Source organism: Haliotis rufescens, unplaced genomic scaffold (assembly GCF_023055435.1).
Source record: "Haliotis rufescens isolate VD_foot unplaced genomic scaffold, xgHalRufe1.0.p SCAF_15, whole genome shotgun sequence".
Lineage (NCBI taxonomy): Eukaryota > Metazoa > Mollusca > Gastropoda > Lepetellida > Haliotidae > Haliotis > Haliotis rufescens.
In genome coordinates, this window is record NW_025963835.1 from 33881568 (window position 1) to 33899045 (window position 17478).

The window sequence follows — 17478 nt, forward strand, 5'->3', positions numbered from 1 at the left end:
TGAGTAACAAAATGGGTAAATTATTATGCAATATTTATTAAAATGTAAAGTCATGTGTTAAAAATCGGGGAATATATTCTGATGTCTTCACATGTAACATTGGTGTATGCCAAGGCTGTATTCTTAGCCCCTTCCTGTTCTGTTTTTTCATAACCTGGCTACACAAATTATGGATAACTGTACGGGTGGCATCCAGCTGCATCCAGGTATTGTTAAGATATTTCTGTTGCTTTTTGCTGATATCGTTCTGTTCTCTAGAGCTATAAAAAGTTTCCAGAATTTGATAGATCAAATTGAGCTATACTTTTCTAAATGTAAACTCCAAGTGAACATTGAGTAAACGAAAGTGTTGGTTTATAAAAAAGGAATATAAGTAGGGAAAATGTTTCTTCAACTCACAACCATTACAAATTGTCACTTTTTGTAAATACCAGGGGGTAACCTTCACAGGCAGATTATCGTGGAATTACCACACCAGTAAGGCAGCAATGCAGGCAAAAAAGATACCTATGGCAATCTTACAGAGGTTTAAAACTTTCCCTGATCTTTCATATAAAACCGTATCTTTCATATAAAAATATTTGATACAAACATTACTCCAATTCTTTTATATGGAGCAGAGGTCTGAGGTCATACTGAATACAGAACTATTGAACTGGCCAATTTATATGCTTGTAAATGATTCCTTGGCGTAAAGAACTGTACATCGAGTGTTATGGTATATGGTGAATGTGGGCGTGTACCACTTTACATATTTCAACATGTAAGAATTCTCAAGTATTGGTTCAAGATTCTTAAGATGCCTATTGATAGATTACCTAGAAAATATTATAGTACGATGTTATTGTATGAAAAACATGGAATTCCCAATTGGGTATATGATGTAATGTCGTTATTAAATGAATGCGGCTATGGGTATGTTTGGCATAATCAATGTGTACCAAACAATCCAGATTCATTTTTAGTATCTATACGCCAAAGACTTAAGGATATGTACTTACAAAAATGGTCATCGAAAGTTTTAAATTCAGAAAAATGCAATGATTACAAGCTTTTTAAGACAACTATTTCCCCAGAATACTGTTTGTATGAATAAGTTTTGCACAATTTAGATGCAGCTCTCATAGACTTAGGATCGAAGTAGGCAGACATAGAAACAGAGGCAGGGAATTGAGAATATGTAAGCTTTGTGGTTTAAATGTGATTGAAGATGAGTTTCATTTTCTGTTAGTTTGTCCAAAGTACGACCACCTAAGAAAAAAATATATTGATCTGCCTTTTTATGTACTACTCCCGAAAACAGAATTGTACTATGTAGCTGAGGCCTTTCAGTATGGAATAAACTTATCCTTGTACCAATTCATATCTCTCTCTCTCTCTCTCTCTCTCTCTCTCTTCATTACCCACTCTCTCTCTCACTCAGCCCCCACTCTCTCTCTCTCTCTCCCTCTTCATTACCCACCCTCTCTCTCCCTCAGCCCCCTCTCTCTTCATTACCCTCTCTCTCTCTCTCTCTCTCTCTCCCTCATCCCCTTCTCTCTCTCTCTCTCATCTCCCTCACCCCCCCTCTCTCCCTCATCTCTCTCTCTCCCTCATCTCTCTCACCCCTTCTCTCTCTCTCTCTCCCTCATCTCCCTCACCCCCCTTCTATCTCTCTCTCTAGCTCTCTCTCTCTCTCAAAGGCACATGCATCGATCACTGATATGAAATACTGACGTGAGGTCTTGCACAAATTGATTAATAAGTTTCATACTTTGTAATCAAATGTAAAATATATTTTCCTATTAGACTAGTTCATAACAAAAATCACAATACACATGAATCGTGTTCAAAAGGTTTATTGAATACAGATTTGACTCAATGCCTTCTACACATTTTATTGCTTGCTTTTCAACACGCAGTGGCGGTCTGTCTCCCTGAAATGAGAAGTGTATGGTAAAGTCAATATCCTGACAATCCGGTTACTTCCTGTACAGACTGTTTAGTCTCCATGGTTTCACACTCACTTTTGTGTCTGCCTGTTTTTCGTGAAACTGTGTATTCGAAATAATATTTTTGCAACCATATTCTGTTTTCAGAAAAGGTTAAAACAAGAAATGTATGTTAAAGAAATACATGTAAATACATGAAAAACACCTTGAGAGTTGTATGATCTGTTTATCTTAACTGACTGAGTGAGTATGGTTTTATGCCGCTTTAAGCAATATACCAGCAATATCACGGCGAGGGACACCAGAAATTGACTTCACGGATTGTACCCATGTGGGGAATCCAACCCGGGCCTTCGGCGTAAAGAATAAACGCTTTAACCACAAGGCTACCCCATCGCCCCTTATCTGATTTCGAACACTATTGGACACTATCAACATTATGAAAATAGATTCCGTACTGGAGGCATTCGATCATTCAGAAACGTGTTTGTTTGTTTGTTTGTTTGTTCGTTCGATTATTTGTTGTTGTTTAAGGTCGCTCTCAGCAACATTCCAACTAATTAACGGCGGTCTGTAAATAATCGTGTCCTGACCAGACAATCCAGTGATTGATATCATGAGCATCGATCCACACACTTGGGATACTATGCCATGCATGTACCAAGTCAGCGAGCCTGACCACCTGATCCCGTTAGTCGCCTCCTACGACAAGCACAGTCGCCTCTTACGACAATCATTGGTTGCTGAAGACCTATTCTTACCGTGGTTTTCACGGGTGCTACAACTTAATACTCACTTGGTTAATACATCTACTATGATGATTAAAGGTAATATGAGGGAAACTTATTCTCCTATTAAATAATGACAGGAACCTGTGACACTTGTATGATTCTAACGATAAAATCTTACCCACTCTGCCAATTATGGGCTGAAAAAGACAAAAACGTGTTTATTATATGTATCACTTCAATGGTGTTTTTGTTGTTTAACGCCGCACTCAGCAACATTCCAGCTATAAACAAAGCATGGGTTTCTGAAGACCTATTCTGACCCTGATCTTCACGGGGACAAGCATGGCTTGCTGAAGACCTATTCTAACCCCGATTTTCACGGGTGTCGGTATATGTTGGTATTTGGAAGGCTATAACAAAGCAAGAGGTATGGACACTGAGCGATACATTCCACAACGGATCAAATCAACTTAAAACACGACTATGGCTGAATAAAAATAAGAGGATTTGGACAACATCTTCCTTAAACTGGAACAAAACTGTTCACATATTCATTTGTTTTCCGTCAACAGGTCCTGCGCTTGGTTACCATGATGTCTACTCGTAGTTCTGTGATGTACATAGGATTAATAACTGGTTTTGTAACTTTCTGAAAATGGTATAAGAATGGTATATCCTGTTGTGCCGTGTTCCATGTTTTGACATGTCTCCTGGGCTATGTGATGTTGCTGTTGTGATTTAACTTACCAGTCTGGTTCGAATCCGAGACGCGGACAAACACTGGGGTTGGACGTGGTGTACTCCAGAGTGCCCACCGACTCCAAGGATGTGGCGTTGAAAATGTTGAGATCGCTTAAAGAAGATAAAACATGCCTGTTACAACCATCGTAATCATTTCCCATCAAAGATCAAAGGGGGTTTGGCATAACAGATCTTAGGTACTCAATTGGTAACCGGTTGAAACCACAAATACATCCTAGTTAGTCGGATGGTCTGGAAGAGAACTTGAATGATTTGGCTTTATTTTCGATGATCAAACCAAAAAGTATCATGATATGTCATAACAGGATTTTGGTGACTGTATCCGACCAGATATGTAAGTAATTCGTTTGTTTCTGTACACAATGTAGCATTGTTCTTCATTTCATTGAGGGGCGGTCGGGTAGCCTAGTGGTTAAAGTGATCACTTGTCACACCGAAGACCCGGGTTCGATTCCCGACATGGGTACAATGTGTGAAGCCCATTTCTGGTGTCCCCCGCCGTGATATTGCTGGAATAGTGCTGAAAGCGGCGTAAAACCATACTCACTCGCTGACTCACTCTTTCCTTACACTGACCTGACACCAGAGTAGGCCACGTATATCAAAGAAGAACAGCGGTTGATCTTGACGTCCCCGAATGGCGGGCCCGTTTTGCAGTGCAGCAGCTTGAAACACTTGGTCGCAATGTCGTAGATCCACAAACCACCAGCAGCATCAATGAACACGATCCTGTCTGTCGAAGAAAACAAATCAAATTTTGCGTTAATCACCGCTTCATTACAAAGAATGACATGGAACATGTTGTAGATATAGCTATTCATCTCAGCATGGATTTGCCGCTTACCACTTTTCTCAACACAATTTCAAATGAAATGTTTTGTTTGTTTGTTTATTGTTTAAGGCCACACTAAGCAATGTTCCAGCTACATGACGGCGTGCTGTTAATACTCCGAGCCTGGACCAGACACTGTTGAGTCTTAATAGGTCTTCAGCAACCCATGCTTGCCGTAAAAGTGACTATGCGTATTGTAAGAGGCGACTAACGGGATCGGGTGGTCAGGCTCGATGACTTGGTTGATGCATGTCATCGTATCCCAATTGCGTGGATCGAGGTCAATCACTGGGTTGTCTGGTCCAGACTCGATTATTTACAGACCGCCGTCATATGGCTTGAATATTGCTGAGTGCGGCGGTAAACAACAAACAAACAAAGAAGGTTGGGGTATATGTTCCACTGTACGTGGTATATGTTTTGTTATACGTACTATCGTCAATGACGTCAAACGATGAAATGGAAAATGAAAACTTCAGTTTGACCTGCAAATCTCCACCTGTCTCGTTGACGCACTTGATCTTCTTGCAGTCGCTGAAGTACACTCGCCTTAAAGAGAAGATGATTCCTTGCAGTCAACATGGAGTATTGTTTATTTGCCTGACAAACGTATGCCAAATTTCATTTGAGGATACTAAAGACGTTTTTGTTTTGAAACATCACCCACCAATGTGCTTGGTGTCTTATATTTATAAGGTCAAACACCTCATCAGATGTATATATTGAACAATCTGACCAGGTGTTGCCATTGACCTTGCTGGTCTATACTTGGCAATTTTCCAAGCTTTCGCTTGAACTTTTAACTGTTAATATGTAAAACTTGAATAACCTTACTCAATCAATTTACTAAGATAAGGAACATTCACGAGCAGAGATGGTAAATATGGTAAATAACATCGCCCTCGCCTTGGTGCCCTGGGCCTGATACTCACTGTAGTGGGCCTCACGAACCATAAGGCTCTATGTTTTAAAAGACAGGTTTGGATGTTTCAAGAGAAATAAACCAATCCGAGAAAAGGAGTATGAGAAAAATATAAATACATTTCCTTTCCCACTTGTATCACTGGTGAACGGCTGATCCAGTTGTCTAAGGCGCCGCAAGTTGCTGTTCAGAGTTGCGTCCCTTGGGCACGCCAGAAACCTATGATTGTTGGTTCGAATCCCGGTTCGCCCCGATTATGTTTCTAGGTTTGTCAGTACCATACCCATGCTCGTGGGTTTCACCGAAGTGGTAAACGTCTGAGACCCGCATCACTTCGGTCTTTCCTCCCACATTAAGCAGACACGCCGGGATATAACTGGAATACTGTTCAAAGCACCGTTAAATCCAACTCACTCACTTGACCTACACTGCATATAATTAATCTTAAATTGAATAATTAAGGAACTAGACCGTTATCAACAGTAATTTTGTGTAAAATACAGAAACATAACTGCGATACCAACCCATTAAAAGCTCTGACTCTCCCAGCCTGGCAGGAAATCTCAGTAAGAAGCGACAAAGTGCCGCCAGATGTAGGAATGGACGCAAGGTGATCGATTCCCGTGGTGTTATAATTATCAATGGCGACATACAGCAGATCATCCAAGACAGCGATACCAGTACCGCTTCCAAGATCTTCCTCTAGACAGAGACAAACATATAATGCACAAATATAATAGTGTAATATGGAAGCATACAGTCAACATTTGTAGTTTAACGGGCGGCGGGGTAGACTAGTTGTTAAAGAGTTCGCTCGTTACGCCGACGATCCAGGTTCGATTCCCAAAATGGGTACAATGTGTCAAGTCCCCTGTCGTGCTATTGCTGGAATATTGCCAAATGCGGCGTAAATCCAGACTTAATCACTGGTAGTTTAACAAGTGATTTTTATTCTTTTTAGGAAAAAACGTACCTGCAATAATATTTCAGGTTCATACATGTAGGAATTTCTATTTATTCCTGACTATCCTGACTATGTTACCTTCAAGAAAGATTCAGTTAGGGGCATTTCCTGTATACACGTACTGCTATAACAAGAAGCTTCAACCATCCATAGAAGAAAATGAAAATGGTGTGAAAATTCTAGATTGGTTTCCGCATTATGGTTTAACCTCTTAGTGTTTGATTGTTGACGTTTCTGTATTACTGGCAGGAAATTAACGAGGTATTGAGGGTGTAACGACTTACGTATTAGTGTAGTGTTTGTGGTCCCGGACACGCAAATAATCCGGAGGGGCGGACTGGAGAGGATGTATATGCTGTAACTTGATGCATTGTCTCCGCTTACTGTAAGAGCACTTGGACTAGAAAACGCACCCAAACTTGGCAGGATCGTCCCAACTGGGTCAACCTGAGCAATGTCGGTCCGATCGCATCCACCAACAAGTGCGGCACATCCTTCCACTGTAAAACATCAGCGTAAATCTTGTGACTGGGATATTTGTAACCCTGATCTACACGGCGACAAGCATGGGTTACTGAAGACCTATTCTGACCCTGATCTTCACGGGGACAAGCATGGGTTGTATTACGAATTACAAATCATACAAGCATAAAGCTTGATAAAGTGAAAGGTATATATGACTGAATTTCAACTAGACGGTTGAAGATTTCTTGTCTGGAACTAGTTTTCTCCAGTATACTGAATTTGTCAGTTCAATTGTTCTAATGACAGTCAGCTTAAAAGTATTTCCATGTCCTTTCATAGATCAATCTGGTCTCTTTTGTCAACCTGAAGGCGGTTCAGATGAAAGCTCTCTCCGATTTTGCCTTTCGTTCGTTTCTCTACTTACGTGCAGGACAGTCCGTTGATTGATCCCCGATCAATGCTGTGAGATTGTTGATAAGATCGCAAAGTGTGGTGTTGAGGGCTTCGAGATCACTTTCAAAGCAATCCCCGGGAGCTGAAACAGAAATATACATCAACTGTCGTTATTTATTTAAAACCATCACTTTGTGTTTGTCCCGGTTTTTTGACGATACAATGCTGTCATCAGCCGTACATGTATTGGAACTTGGAACTTAAACACACCTGTAAATATGGAAACATCTACAATTGTAAACAGTTCAGCTTTAAATAAGTTAGATGTCATCACGTTCTCTGTAAAAGTCCAGTGCTTCTCTAATGCTGATGGAATTATATAAACTAAAGATGAAATAAAGTAAACACTCTTCAAAAAAGAAACGCACAGGTAGATTTTTAGTAAATAAATGTATTGTACCTAATTAAGTCGATATGTTTAATTTAATATCATAGAACAAATATGAAATTTTGGAGCTTAATAATCACATGTTGTCGTTGTACAAAGGTACTGAAAACTGTTCATTGTCACATAAGGTCACAAGGTTGCGCTGAACTCGTGTGACCGCCCCGGGCAGCAATCACGCACCTGCTTCTCCTCAGCACTGGCTGGTGTACGAATTCTGTCCTACCACTACCACAAGTTACAAATGCCATAACTTGCACATGCATTTTGCTTTACTGTTCCTCCATGACAATTGTGAACAAGTATGAAAACAATGCCGTTTAAGGCATCGCAAATCGACAATTGTTGCGTTTTGACGCACCGTTTGTCGAATATCAGGCCACCAACATTTCCAATTTAAATACCGGATTTTTTGTGTAGTCAGGTTCAATGAACTACATACTACCTGTGCTTTTCTTTTTTTTGAAGAGTGTATTTGCATGTGCTTGAGACGGGTGCCACCGCTGGGACAAGATACGCACAACACTTTGCGAACACCTGGTATCATCACTATTTGATAGTTATTCATAAACATTCGGAATCGTACAATCGACTATGGAAAGGGTTTTGTCACTTTTTTGAAAACATTTGTTTTTTAATTTTGTACACCACCATCCCACACTGCAAAGTTAAGGGGAAACTGATCAAAGTGGCATTTGTTTATAGGCGTTTTGGCCTAGAATTCAACCTAATCTTCAGGTTTATCATATTATGGGGAGGTTTCTCGGCAGGATAAGCCAACGGATGAAAACGGTACGCGTTTGTGTCATATAGGAATAGAGATGTAAATATGAAAGGTCAGGTAGGTACTACTTTCAGTGTTTACAAACAAACATGGCATCGCCCTTGTCGATAGCCATCGTGAACCTGCACAAACTACTGAAATAATTGTTGTCATTATCAATACAATATTATAACATACTGAAAATTAGTGTGAGACGTAGCTTTGACATTTATCGAAGTTTTATTCGATAGTGATTTTTAAACACATGCTCACGATAACGTTGGAATTGTAGAATGAGTTCCGCGTTTGGCAGATACTTCTTTTGATTGAGGAAAGGGTTTTGTCGTTAATTGACAACCCACCACTGTCATCGTGTTGTTTGCACCCTTACAATACACCGCCAACATGTTCTCTTGATTGTCATATTAGGCTAATCCTTCCGTTTCCTTTTCCATGCAATGCCATCACTCGATACCTCTTTGTATTTCTGTAATCAGCTGTTTTTTTATAATATCCCCTACTTGTTTTAGATTGTTTAGATCAAGAGTTCAACAGTCACTTTGCGCATACGCGATTGAAATGTAAATACTGAATCCTGAGATACAAGTGCTCCTCAATTGTTTGATAGGCATTACTTAGAAGTTGACGGATGACAAGGTAGACATAATTTTATGGATAACAACTTCTTTAATACTGTAAAAAGCGACGTGTCGGTATAGATCCTTATAGCGTTGTCAAGCAAGTGCTCCTGAAGCTAGAAACTATAGTTGAACTAAAGAAAAGCTATCAGATGCAGACCGCCTTCGTGGTCTAGTCGTAGATAGTTCGCCCGGAGAGCGATAGGTCCGGGGGCTCGATCCCCGGCCGCGTCATTCCATAAGACGTTATAATATGGTACTTGTTGTTACCCTGTCTGGCGCTCGGCATTAAGGTCTGCTCGGCAATAGACATCACGTTGTAGGTTTAGATTAGATTAATTCTGTAACGCTTTATAGATCTTTTTCAAAAATGCCATTTACTTACTCTGACATGGACACTGTTCATCGGTGACATCAAAGATACTTTGGAAATCAGCCTTAGCGGTTTCTAGTTGAGTCAAGAGGCCAGCGAGCTTGTCGGGGAGCTCATCTGGTCCAGGCGGACATCCCAGTGATGGCGCAAGGACAGCCAGGAGAACTATGAAGAGACCGTTGTAGAACATCGTCATGTTGATTCCGATTGACTTTTCTCCTCACCCTCAAGAGTTATTATAGGCATTCGAAATTCTCGTGGACCAGTAGATACCTGTCACGTGTCAAGGTGTGTCACCCACGTGGTAATATCTACCACGCTGTATGTAATTGATTTTGACAAAGATTTGTGCAAACCGCAGCATATTTTTACGAATTGAAACAGATGGTAAGGTTAAGGTTTTGTCTGTTTAACCTATATTTTGAATTGGTTGAAGGACAGCCTACAACCTTCGTGTAGAGTGGATTGGGTATCAGAATTCCAGACTCAGAAGTCTCTGATCTCAGGGCAGAAAATGATCCTTGAGAAAAAATGGTTTGTCCTATTTAGATTATTCATACCCTACAAGAGAAGCGTGAAGAGTTCTCGCCATCGCCCGCCTTGATATGGCAGGAATAATGCCAATGCCGCGAAAACCAACACTCAATCACACATTTGTATTCTATATTATTCTCTACATTTACAAACACTACATCTTTTACTTACTAATTGCTTAATATTGCAGCTTTCTATTGAAACGAGATTCTAATCATGGACGTGGAACCTGATAAAGCATGTTCCCCTTCATGTCGAGCAGAGCGCCTCTGTGGCCTCGTTGTAGAGGGTCCGCACGGAGTGCGAAAGGTGCGGGGTTCGATCCCCGACCTAGTCATACCGAAAAAACATTAAAAGATCGTACTTGTTGATATTCTGTCAGGTGCTCGGCATTGAGGGGCTAAAACAAGGACTGGTCGGCTCGGAGTCAGTATACTGTGTCTGAGTGAGGTTTTCATGTTAAACTGCAGCATGGTATCTCAGTGTGCTATAATGTGCAATTATCTTGAACGCGACGTTAACCCCCCATTTCACCTCACCCCATGTCGAGCAATAAACCAACAGCTCCTGTTGGTGACGACTCCATTTCTTGGCTTTTTAGGCGCATGGGGGTAAGAACATTGTCTTCACATTTCATGGAAAGACAGACTTTGTTTTGAGCTTACTATAGCTTTTCAATCAACCTTTTTACCTTCCACGTTAAGTAATTCCAGAATTGATCTCAGGTAAACATTCCATTTACTGAATATGACACATTACTTGTCAACATGATGAGCGATGCTAGCCCATACCAAAGGGACTTTCCCAGGTCTATCTCACGTCAGTATTTCATATCAGTGTGAAATGCATATACCTTTACCAGGTCTATCTCACGTCAATATTTCACATCAGTTGGCTATACCTGTACCCAACCCAGGTCTATCTCACGTAAATATTTCATATTAGTGAGCTACACCTGTTACTTACCCAGATCTACCTGACGTCAGTATTTCATATCAGTGAGCTATACCTGTCCCTTACCCAGGTCTATCTCACGTCAGTATTTCATATCAGTGAGTTACATCTGTACCTTACCCAGGTCTACCTGACGTCAGTATTTCATATCAGTCAGCTATACCTGTACCCTAACCAGATCTGTCTCACTTCAGTATATCACATCAGTTGGCTATACCTGTACCTTACCCAGATCTATCACACGTCAGTATTTCAAATCAATGAGCTATACCTGTCCCTTACCCAGGTCTATCTCACGTCAGTATTTCAAATCAGTGAGCTATACCTGTACCTTACCCAGGTCTATCTCACGTCAGTATTTCATATCAGTGAGCTATACCTGTCCCTAACCCTGGTCTATCTCACGTCAGTATTTCATATCAGTGAGCTATACCTGTCTCTTACCCATGTCTATCTCACGTCAGTATTTCATATCAGTGAGCTATGCCCGTACCTTACCTAGGTCTATCTCACGTCATTATTTTTCACAACAGTTGGCTATACCTGTCCCTTACCCAGATTTATTACACGTGCGTATTTGATATTAGTGAGCTATACCTGTCCCTTACCCAGGTCTATTTCACGCCAGTATTTCATATCAGTGGCCTATGTCTGTACCTTACACAGGTCTGTCTCACGTCAGTGTTTCAAATCAGTGGGCTATATCTGTACCTTACCCAGGTCTATCTCACGTCAGTATTTCATATCAGTGAGCTATAGCTATACCTTACCCAGGTTTATCTCACGTCAGTATTTCACATCAATAGGCTATATCTCTACATTACGCAGGTCTATCTCACTTCAGTATTTCATATTAGTGGGGTATATCAGTACTTTAGACAGGTCTATCTCACGTCAGTATTTCATATCAGTGAGCTATAGCTGTACCTTACCCAGGTTTATCTCACGTCAGTATTTCACATCAATAGGCTATATCTGTACCTTACGCAGGTCTATCTCACGTCAGTATTTCATATCAATGAGCTATACTTGTACCTTACCCAGGTCGATCACACGTCAGTATTTCATATCAGTGAGCTATACCTGTACCTTACGCAGGTCTATCTCACGTCAGTATTTCATATCAGTGAGCTATACCTGTACCTTACCAAGGTCTATCTCACGTCAGTATTTTATGTAAGTGGCCTATACCTGTCCCTTACCTAGGTCTATCTCACGTCAGTATTTCATATCAGTGCGATATTTCTGTACCTTACCCAGGACTATCTCACGTCGGTATTTCATATTAGTTAGCTATACCTGTCCCTTACCTAGGTCTATCTCACGTCAGTATTTCATATCAGTGGGCTATATCTGTACCTTACCCATGTCTATCTCACGTCAGTATTTTATGTAAGTGGCCTATACCTGTACCTTACCCAGGTCTATCACACGTCAGTATTTCATATCAGTGAGCCATACCTGTACCTTACCCAGGTCTATCACACGTCAGTATTTCATATCAGTGAGCCATAATTGTCCCTAACCCTGGTCTATCTTACGTCAGTATTTCATATCAGTGAGCTATACCTGTCTCTTACCCAGGTCTATCACACGTCAGTATTTCATATCAATGAGCTATACCTGTCTCCTACCCATGTCTATCTCACGTCAGTGTTTCATATTAATGAGCTATACCTGTCTCCTACCCAGGTCTATCACACGTCAGTATTTCATATCAATGAGCTATACCTGTCTCCTACCCATGTCTATCTCACGTCAGTATTTCATGTCAGTGAGCTATACCTGTCTCCTACCCATGTCTATCTCACGTCAGTATTTCATGTCAGTGAGCTATACCTGTACCTTACCTAGGTCTATCTCACGTCAGTATTTCACAACAGTTGGCTATACCTGTCCCTTACCAAGATCTATTACACGTGCGTATTTTATATCAGTGAGCTATACCTGTCCCTTACCCAGGTCTGTCTCACGTAAGTATTTTATATAAGTGGCCTATATCTGTACCGTATCAACGTCTATCTCACGTCAGTGTTTCAAATCAGTGGGCTATATCTGTACCTTACCCAGGTCTATCTCACGTCAGTATTTTATGTCAGTGGTCTATACCTGTCCCTTACCTAGGTCTAGCTCACGTCAGTATTTCATATCAGTGAGCTATAGCTGTACCTTACCCAGGTCTATCTCACGTCAGTATTTCACATCAATAGGATATATCTGTACATTACGCAGGTCTATCTCACTTCAGTATTTCATATTAGTGGGGTATATCAGTACTTTAGGCAGGTCTATCTAACTTCAGCATTTGATATCAATGAGCTATACCTGTACCTTACGCAGGTCTATCTCACTTCAGTATTTCATATCAATGAGCTATACCTGTACCTTACGCAGGTCTATGTCACGTCAGTATTTCATATCAATGAGCTATACCTGTACCTTACGCAGGTCTATCTCACGTCAGTATTTCATATCAATGAGCTATACCTGTACCTTACCCAGGTCTATCTCAGGTCAGTATTTCATATCAATGAGCTATACCTGTACCTTACCCAGGTCTATCTCACTTCAGTATTTCATATCAATGAGCTATACCTGTACCTTACGCAGGTCTATCTCACGTCAGTAGTTCATATCAATGAGCTATACCTGTACCTTACCCAGGTCTATCTCACGTCAGTATTTCATATCAATGAGCTATACTTGTACCTTACCCAGGTCTATCTCACGTCAGTATTTTATGTAAGTGGCCTATACCTGCCCCTTACCTAGGTCTATCTCACGTCAGTATTCCACATCTTAGGCTATATCTGTACTCTACCCAGGTCTGTCTCACGTCAGTATTTCATATCAGAAGGCTATACCTGTACATTACGCAGGTCTGTCTCACGTCAGTATTTTATTACAGTGGGATATATCTCTGCCTTACGCAGGTCTATCTGAGGTCAGTATTTCATATTGGGCTATATCTCTACCTTACCCAGGTCTTTGTCACGCCAGTATTTCATATCAGAAGGCTATATCTGTACCTTACCCAGGTAAAAGAGAGAGAGAGAGACACAGAGAGAGAGAGAGAGAGAGAGAGAGAGACAGAGACAGAGAGAGACACACAGAGATAGAGAGAGAGAGACAGAGACAGAGAGATAGAGAAAGAAAGATAAATAATGGATAATAATAATAAGGATAAATTTGTATTTCTTAGTACAATTCTGATTTCGGGAGTGATTACAGATCCGTTTAATATTCTAATTTACATAACATGATCAATGAACATTGATATATGTCCATATATTGCTATAGGGTTTTTTTTAATTAAAAAGTGTGTCCACGAGGTGGGATGAGAGTTTTGACATATTACTATATGTATTTTTTAATGGAAAAGTGTGCTTCATCTTGATAACTAGAAACCTATATATCTAATAAGCATTACGATATTCTTTAGGTTATTGGCGACGAGTTCGGATAAGTGTCCTCGAAATGGGATGAGTGTCAATTAGGTGGGATGAGTGACGATGAGGTTTGATGAGTGTCCACGAGGTGGGATGAGTGACGATGTGGTGGGATGAGTGTCCACGAGGTGGGATGAGCGTCCAAGCGGTGGGATGAGTGTCCACGGTGGTATGAATATCAACGGGGTGGGATGAGTGTCCACGAGGTGGGATGAGTGTCTACGCGGTGGGATGAGTGTCCACGAGGTGGGATGAGTGTGCACGAGGTGGCATGTGTGTCCACGCGGTAGGATGAGTGTCCATGAGGTGGGATGAGTGTCCACGGGATGGGATGAGTGTCCACGGGATTGGATGAGCGTCTACGAGGTGGCATAAGTGTCTAAGAGGTTGGATGATTGTCCACGAGATGGGATGAGTGTCCACGAAATGAGATGAGTGTCCACGGGGTGGGATGAGTGTCCACGATGTGGGATAAGTGTCCAAGAGGTGGTTTGAATGTCCACGAGGTGGGATGAGTGTCCATGTGTTATGAGTGTCCATGTAAAGGGATGAGTGTCCACGAGGTGGGATGGGTGTCAATGAGGTGGGATACGTGTCCAACAGGTGGGATGAGTGTCAACGGGTTGTGATGAGTGTAAATGCGTTCGGTTGAGAGTCCATGAAGGTGGGATGAGCGTCCATGATGGGATGAGTGTCCACGGGGTTGGATGAGTGTCCACGGAATAGTGTCCTCGAGGTGGGATGAGTGTCCACGACGAGTTGAGATGAGCGTCCATGAGGTGGGATGAGGGTCCATAAGGTGGGATGAGTGTAAATGAGGTCGGTTAATTGTCCATGAGGTGGGATGAGTGTCCATGGGCTGGGATAAGTGTCCACGCAGTGGGATAAGTTTCCACAAGGTGGGTTAAGTGTCCACGAGGTGGGATGAGTCTCCACGATGTAGGATGAGTGTCCACGAGGTGGGATGGATGTCCACGGGGAGGGATTGGTGTCAACGAGGTGGCCTGGTGTGTCCACGAGTTGGTATGAGTGTCCATGAGGTGGGCTGAGCGTCTTCCATGAGGTTGGATGATTGTCGACGGGGTGGGATGAGTGTCCTTGAGGTGTGGTAAGTGTTCATGAGGTGGGATGAGTGTCGACGGGGTGGGATGAGTGTCCACGGTGGTATGAATATCAACAGGGTGGGATGAGCGTCCACGCTGTGGGATGAGTGTGGGGTTGGATGAGTGTGCACGGGACGGAATGAGCGTCCACGAGGTGGTATTAGTGTCGTCTACGCGGTGGGATGAGTGTCCACGCGGTGGGATGAGTGTCAACGAGGTGGGATGAGTGTGCACGGGGTGGGATGAGTGTCGTTGAGGTGTGATAAGTGTCCAAGCGGTCGGATGAGAATCCACGATGGTATGAATATAAACAGGGTGGGATGAGTGTCCACGCGGTGGGATGAGTGTCGGGTGGGATGAGTGTCCACGGGGCGGGATGAGCGTCCGCGAGGTGGCATTAGTGTCGTCTACGCGGTGGGATGACTGTCCACGAGGTGGGATGAGTGTGCACGGGGTGGGATGAGTGTCCTTGAGGTGTGATAAGTGTCCTTGCTTTTGGATGAGTGTCCACGATGGAATGAATATCAACAGGGTGGGATGAGTGTCCACGCTGTGGGATGAGTGTCCACGAGGTGGGATGAGTGTCCACACGGTGGGATGAGCGTCCAAGCGGTGGGATGAGTGTCCACGGTGGTATGAATATCAACGGGGTGGGATGAGTGTCCACGAGGTGGGATGAGTGTCTACGCGGTGGGATGAGTGTCCACGAGGTGGGATGAGTGTGCACGAGGTGGCATGTGTGTCCACGCGGTAGGATGAGTGTCCATGAGGTGGGATGAGTGTCCACGGGATGGGATGAGTGTCCACGGGATTGGATGAGCGTCTACGAGGTGGCATAAGTGTCTAAGAGGTTGGATGATTGTCCACGAGATGGGATGAGTGTCCACGAAATGAGATGAGTGTCCACGGGGTGGGATGAGTGTCCACGATGTGGGATAAGTGTCCAAGAGGTGGTTTGAATGTCCACGAGGTGGGATGAGTGTCCATGTGTTATGAGTGTCCACGTAAAGGGATGAGTGTCCACGAGGTGGGATCGGTGTCAATGAGGTGGGATACGTGTCCAACAGGTGGGATGAGTGTCAACGGGTTGTGATGAGTGTAAATGCGTTCGGTTGAGAGTCCATGAAGGTGGGATGAGCGTCCATGATGGGATGAGTGTCCACGGGGTTGGATGAGTGTCCACGGAATAGTGTCCTCGAGGTGTGATGAGTGTCCACGGGGTGGGATGAGTGTCCACGACGAGTTGAGATGAGCGTCCATGAGGTGGGATGAGTGTCCATAAGGTTGGGTGAGTGTAAATGAGGTCGGTTAATTGTCCATGAGGTGGGATGAGTGTCCATGGGCTGGGATTAGTGTCCACGCAGTGGGATAAGTGTCCACAAGGTGGGTTAAGTGTCCACGAGGTGGGATGAGTCTCCACGATGTAGGATGAGTGTCCACGAGGTGGGATGGATGTCCACGGGGAGGGATTGGTGTCAACGAGGTGGCCTGGTGTTTCCACGAGTTGGTATGAGTGTCCATGAGGTGGGCTGAGCGTCTTCCATGAGGTTGGATGATTGTCGACGGGGTGGGATGAGTGTCCTTGAGGTGTGGTAAGTGTTCATGAGGTGGGATGAGTGTCGACGGGGTGGGATGAGTGTCCACGATGGAATGAATATCAACAGGGTGGGATGAGTGTCCACGCTGTGGGATGAGTGTCCACGAGGTGGGATGAGTGTCCACACGGTGGGATGAGCGTCCAAGCGGTGGGATGAGTGTCCACGGTGGTATGAATATCAATGGGGTGGGATGAGTGTCCACGAGGTGGGATGAGTGTCTACGCGGTGGGATGAGTGTCCACGAGGTGGGATGAGTGTGCACGAGGTGGCATGTGTGTCCACGCGGTAGTATGAGTGTCCATGAGGTGGGATGAGTGTCCACGAGGTGGGATGAGAGTCCACGAGGTGGGATGAGTTTCCATGAGGTGTGATGAGTCTCCACGCGGTGGGATGAGTGTCCATGAGGTGGGATGTGTGTCCACGCGTTGGGATGAGTGTCCACGGTGGTATGAATATCAACGGGGTGGGATGAGTGTGCACGAGGTGGGATGAGCGTCCACGAGGTGGCATTAGTGTCGTCTATGTGGCGGGATGAGTGTCCACGAGGTCTGAGTAGTATCCATTAGGTGAGTGTCGTCCATGAGGTTGAATGGGTGTGCACGAGGTGGGATGAGTGTCCAA

General features: G+C 43.3%; 1 protein-coding gene across 1 annotated transcript; it reads right to left on the bottom strand.

Moving 5' to 3' along the window:
* Positions 1 to 1822: 1822 nt before the first annotated feature.
* LOC124151865 lies at positions 1823 to 9441 on the bottom strand. Its single transcript, XM_046524532.2, has 9 exons — positions 9232 to 9441; positions 7032 to 7142; positions 6427 to 6642; positions 5703 to 5880; positions 4690 to 4805; positions 4001 to 4157; positions 3410 to 3514; positions 2841 to 2859; positions 1823 to 1916 (listed from the first exon to the last, which is right to left on the bottom strand). Exons 1-8 carry the CDS (start codon positions 9413 to 9415, stop codon positions 2853 to 2855), a joined length of 1074 nt encoding a protein of 357 aa, XP_046380488.2. The 5' UTR covers positions 9416 to 9441; the 3' UTR covers positions 1823 to 1916; positions 2841 to 2852.
* Between the last annotated feature and the right edge of the window lie 8037 nt (positions 9442 to 17478).